At 33.0% G+C, this 5545-nt stretch overlaps 1 protein-coding gene across 2 annotated transcripts in view; it reads left to right on the top strand.

Annotated features, from left to right (window-relative positions):
- The first annotated feature begins 426 nt into the window (after positions 1–426).
- Positions 427–5545, top strand: part of LOC107747738 (sodium channel subunit beta-1-like) — a 13591-nt gene continuing 8472 nt past the window's right edge. Inside the window, exons 1-3 of one of the 2 annotated variants that reach the window (XM_016562328.1) lie at positions 427–494; positions 1999–2165; positions 2911–3148. In XM_016562328.1, the coding sequence (XP_016417814.1) occupies positions 431–494; positions 1999–2165; positions 2911–3148 (469 nt within the window). In that variant the 5' untranslated portion in view covers positions 427–430. Of the gene's footprint in view, positions 495–1998; positions 2166–2910; positions 3231–5545 lie in introns of those variants that run through there. The other variant, XM_016562327.1, reaches the window with a different exon arrangement.

The following is a 5545-nucleotide window of genomic DNA, read 5'->3' as shown; positions in this document are numbered from 1 at the left end:
TATATATATATATATATATATGTGTGTGTGTGTGTGTGTATATATATATATATATATATATGTGTGTGTGTGTGTGTGTGTATATATAACATTTCTGTCCCCCTCACTTCTGAATGATGGCTACGCCCCTGTATATAGCATACACAGTGTAGTTTCACGGAGCAAACAGCAGAGACGGAGAGAAAGACCGTGGCAGCTGGATTTGCGCTCGCTTGCTCTCTCTCATTATTTAGGTCTTGCGAAAACAAAACAAAAAAACATAATTAGATTATTAAAATGATGCTAATTAACTAGATCGCTCTAAAAAACTGATCTGAAAGATTTAACAAGAGCGGTTTTATTTTATTTTTTCCAAACGTCAACCTGCTCTGGGACTACAGATGATAGCTAGCCGTTTTGGTTCAATCTGGGACATTTGTATGTGTGTCTGATGAAGATGATGAAGATGAAGATGAGGCGTCTGCTGCTCCTGTGTGTGTTCTGCGCGCTCTCCGGTGAGTCTGGACAAAAGATTAGAGAAAAACTGTGTAAACAATGTCAAAATAAATGTGTGATGAAAAATAGAATTAAACTAAGTCAATAAATTAGATTTAAAAATGGATTAAAATGTATTTAAATGAACAAAGTTGATTCAAATGAATAAATGGATTAAAAAAAAAAAAAAGTGATGTAAATAGTGAATAAAAAACTATGTAAACAACATTTGATTGAAATACAATAAAAAGACAATGTAGATAACTACATTTGATAAAATAAATACTTAATAAAAAAAACATGATTGAAATAAATTTGATTAAAATAAAATAATGTATTAAATAAAATTAATTTAAATTTATTTGTAACATTTATTTTAAATAATAAATAAAACATGTAAATAAATAAATACATTTTGACTTAAATATATAATACATCTAAAAATAGAGTACTATAAAAAAAAGAATGCAGTGATTTAATATAATAGAAACTAAATAAGCATGATTTAAATAAATACATTTAAGTAGAATAAAATAATTTATTAAAATGAATAGAATATGATTTTAAAAAAAGTGCATTAGATTAAAATAAAAAATAAATTGATGTAAATATGAATGCTTCAATCATATATTAATTCGTGAATAATAAAATTAACAAACATGTTTAAAGTAAATAAATTGATTAAAGAAAATGTGTTGTAAATAAATAATAACAATATAAACAAAGCTTTTAATTGAAATAAATAAAAACATGATTTAAATAAATACATTTGATTAAAATAAATTGCTCTAAGAGTCAATGTAAATAAATGAATAATACAGTTCAAAACAATTCAGAATCAGAAAGAGCTTTATTGCCACGTGTGTTTGCACATACAAGGAATTTGTTCTGGTGACAGAAGCTTCCAACAACAACAACACACAGATAATAACAAATAAAGTGAATAAAATACACATTTGTATGCAGAGCTGTGGTATATAGATGGAAGAGTACAGTACTATAATGAGTAGAAAGGAATGCAGTGATGCAGCGTAATAGAAACAATATTTATTTACACATTTGCAGAGTGTTAATTGGGTATTTAATCAAAGAAATATGTAGCAGCCTTTTAAAGGTGGCATATCATGAAAATCTGACTTTTCCAGGTTTTAAGTGCTATAATCAGGTCCCCGGTGCATCTACCAACCAAGGAAACGTGAAAAAGATTAACCCAGTAACTTTGTTTTGGGAAGTCTTTTTATTCTGGAAAAGGGGGCGGGGAGCAGCAGCTCATTTGCATTTAAAGAGACAGGCCCGAAAAACAGCGTGTTTCTGCTTCCACTCAAAATAGGCATTTCCAAAATGATATAATAAATGATCTGTGGAGTATTTTGAGCTGAAACTTCACAGACACATTCACCAGAGACTTATATTACATATTGTAAAAAAAGGGCATAATACAGTATGTCTCCTTTAAGTTTGAGGATGGGGGTCTATGATCATGTTTGTGGTTTTGTGGCATGTTATAACAGCGTGTCTCTGCAGTGTCTCTGTGCAGCGGAGCCTGTGCCGAGGTGGACTCAGACACAGAAGCTGTGGCGGGAAAGAGCTTCAAGCTGGGATGCATCTCCTGTAAGATGCGAGGAGAGGTGGAGGCCACAGCAACCGTCGACTGGATGTTCAGGGCGCGAGGAGAAGCCGACTTCGTGCACGTGAGTTCACGATTGGATTTAAATAAATAGTATTTCAATTCATTTAATTTAAATAAGTAAATTGACAAAAATAAATCAAATTTAATGTAAATAAATTAAAAACGAATGACTAAATAAACAAAAGCATTGATTAAAGTAAATAAATAAAACATTAAAATGTTGACTAAAATAAATGAAATTTGATGATAATAAATAAAAAAAGAATAAAAGCCTTTAAATAAATAGAACGTTCGTAAAAGAAATATTTTTAAACTAAATGTTGATTAAAATAAACCAAATTTGATGTAAATAGATAATAATTTAATCATTTTGATTAAAATAAATAAATTGCAAAAAAATAAATTTAAGGTAAAAAAAAAAAAAAACATTTTTTAAAATAAGTAAAAAAAAAAAAAACTACAATAATTTAATTTAATTAAAATGTTGATTAAAAGAAATTAAATTTGATGTAAATAAAAATAACTAACTAACACATTGATTAAAAATGATTAAAATAAATTAAATAAACAAGCATTTGATTAAAATAAATCAATGAATCATTAATAAAATAAATATATTTAATAATAAAACTAAAATATTGATTCAAATAAATAAAATTGAAGATTGATTTAAATAGATAACTAACTAAATTAAAGAGATAAAACATGATAAATCATCACCATCTTCACTAGAGAGAAAGCAGCCCAGGTTTGGGGAAGGACAGGGTCTTTGCTGAACTGTTGACGGTTTGCTGTCTCGAGGACAGATTTATAGCTACGACGGCGAGGCGTGCAGCATCATCGATGAGCGCTTTCAGGATCGCGTGGAGTGGCACGGCAGCAGGAACACCTTGGACCTTCAGGACGCGTCTGTGGACCTCCTCAACGTCACCTTCGACGACTCTGGCGCCTACCACTGCATCTTCAACCGAGTCCTCGGCTACAAGCACTACGAGTTCTCCACCATCGCCAGCAAAGTGGTGCACCTCACCGTCGTGGGCAAAGGTACAGACGCCATCCACAGGAACATCTTTCATCAGCGTGTTACCAAACTGTAATGCATTGCTATATAAACGAGTCATTCTGTGTCAACTCAACCAGAATCTTTTCTTCTGGCGATAGAAATACATAAATGAAGACGGAAGACAAAATATTAAACACTCCTCTTTGAGTGCAATATATATCACCTGCATGCAGAGTCACCTACAGTTGGTTTTTGCTACAATTTGCTCTTGGAGCCACATTGAGATCTCAATATCTCTGGAAATGAACCATCTAGGGCCTTAAAAATGAAGATGGCAAATGAAAAGTTTATGAAGAACCAACCTTTAAAAGGATATTCGGATATCTTTAATATGGTCTAAATCCTGACCCACATTTGGTTTTCAACCATTAAAAATGGGGAAAATTCAACAACTTGCAAATAAAGCCGTGTTGAGATCCCAGTATCTCTGGGACTGAACCATATAGAGCCTTAAAAATTAAGATAACAGAAGAAAAGTTTAAGAACCAGACTCTAAAATAATATTGAGATATCTTTAATATTTCTTGGGTTACAGGCAGACAAACACACAATTGTTTTGATAGAGAAAAAAAAACATGCATTTCTAGTTTCAACATTATTTGTTCTTCAGATATTCCTCTTTAAATACAGTAAATATCAGCTGAATGCAAAGTGACACACATTTGGTTTTCGACCATTAAAAATGGGTAATATTCAACAACTTGTAAATGGAGCTGTATTGAGATCCCAATATCTCTGGAAATTAACCATATTGGACCTTAAAAATAGAGACACCAAAATAAATGTTTATTAATAATTAGAATCTATTATCATATTGAGATATCTTTAATACTTCTAGACTTGCAGCTATGCAAACTTTGGAAAAATAACATTTTTGTCACTCAAGCAGGTATGATTTATGCAGTTGTTTTGATAGAGGGAAATTGGATATATTTCTTGTTTCAAAATTATTTGTTCTTCAGATATTCTTCTTTAAATACAATAAAGTATCATCTGAATACAAAGTGACCCACATTTGGTATTTGACCACTGAAAATTTGTACAATTTACTCATGGAGCCACGTTGAAGATCCTCATATCTCTGGAAATGAACCATACTGGGCTTTAAAAATGAAGAAGCTAAAGGAAAAGTTTGTTAAAAACCTAAATCTAAAATGATATTAAGATATATTTAATACTTCTTGAGTTACAGGCATGCAAACTTGGGAGAAAACACACAAAAAGTGCTTCTTTATTAATTTTTGAAGTGTCACCATTGTCATACAATGCAACAAGGATTTCTGAAGTCAACAGATTTTACTAACAGACCAATCTCTGTGTGAAAATTACATATGATGCTGTCATCTTTCTGAAGTAAGCGTCAAGTACAAAAGCAGTGTTAAGTCGCTGGGGTATATTTGTAGCAATAGCCAACAATACATTGTATGGGTCAAAATTATACATTTTTCTTTTATGCCAAAAATCATTAGGATATTAAGTAAAGATCATGTTCCATGAAGATATTTTGTAAATTTCCTACTGTAAATATGTTAAAACTTAATTTTTGATTAGTAATATGCATTGCTAAGAACTTCATTTGAACAACTTTAAAGATGATTTTCTCAATATTTAGATTCCAGATTTTCAAATAGTTGTATCTCGGCCAAATATTGTTCTATCCTAACAAACCATACATCAATGGAAAGATTATTTATTCAGCTTCAAAAATGCTACAGGAAGATCGCCGCGGCCGGAGAGGAAGCACTCAGAGCCAGCGCGTCAGTAACACACTGAACAAACACTGATCAAACACTGAACAAACGCTGATCAAATACTGAACAAGCGCTGAACAAGCGCTGATCAAATGCTGAACAAGCGCTGATCAAATACTGAACAAGCGCTGATCAAACACTGAACAAGCGCTGAACAAGCGCTGATCAAACGCTGAACAAGCGCTGATCAAATGCTGAACAAGCGCTGATCAAATACTGAACAAGCGCTGAACAAGCGCTGATCAAACGCTGAACAAGCGCTGATCAAACGCTGATCACACACTGAACAAGCGCTGATCAAACGCTGATCACACACTGAACAAGCGCTGATCAAACGCTGATCACACACTGAACAAGCGCTGATCAAACGCTGATCACACACTGAACAAGCGCTGATCAAACGCTGATCACACACTGAACAAGCGCTGATCAAACGCTGATCACACACTGAACAAGCGCTGATCAAACGCTGATCACACACTGAACAAGCGCTGATCAAACACTGAACAAGCGCTGAACAAGCGCTGATCAAACGCTGAACAAGCGCTGATCAAACGCTGAACAAGCGCTGATCAAACGCTGAACAAGCGCTGATCAAACGCTGAACAAGCGCTGATCAAACGCTGA

The sequence above is a fragment of the Sinocyclocheilus rhinocerous genome, unplaced genomic scaffold, assembly GCF_001515625.1.
Source record: "Sinocyclocheilus rhinocerous isolate Xijiao unplaced genomic scaffold, SAMN03320098_v1.1 scaffold5672, whole genome shotgun sequence".
In the NCBI taxonomy this organism is placed as follows: domain Eukaryota; kingdom Metazoa; phylum Chordata; class Actinopteri; order Cypriniformes; family Cyprinidae; genus Sinocyclocheilus; species Sinocyclocheilus rhinocerous.
This window is presented reverse-complemented; position numbering and strand designations above follow the sequence as displayed.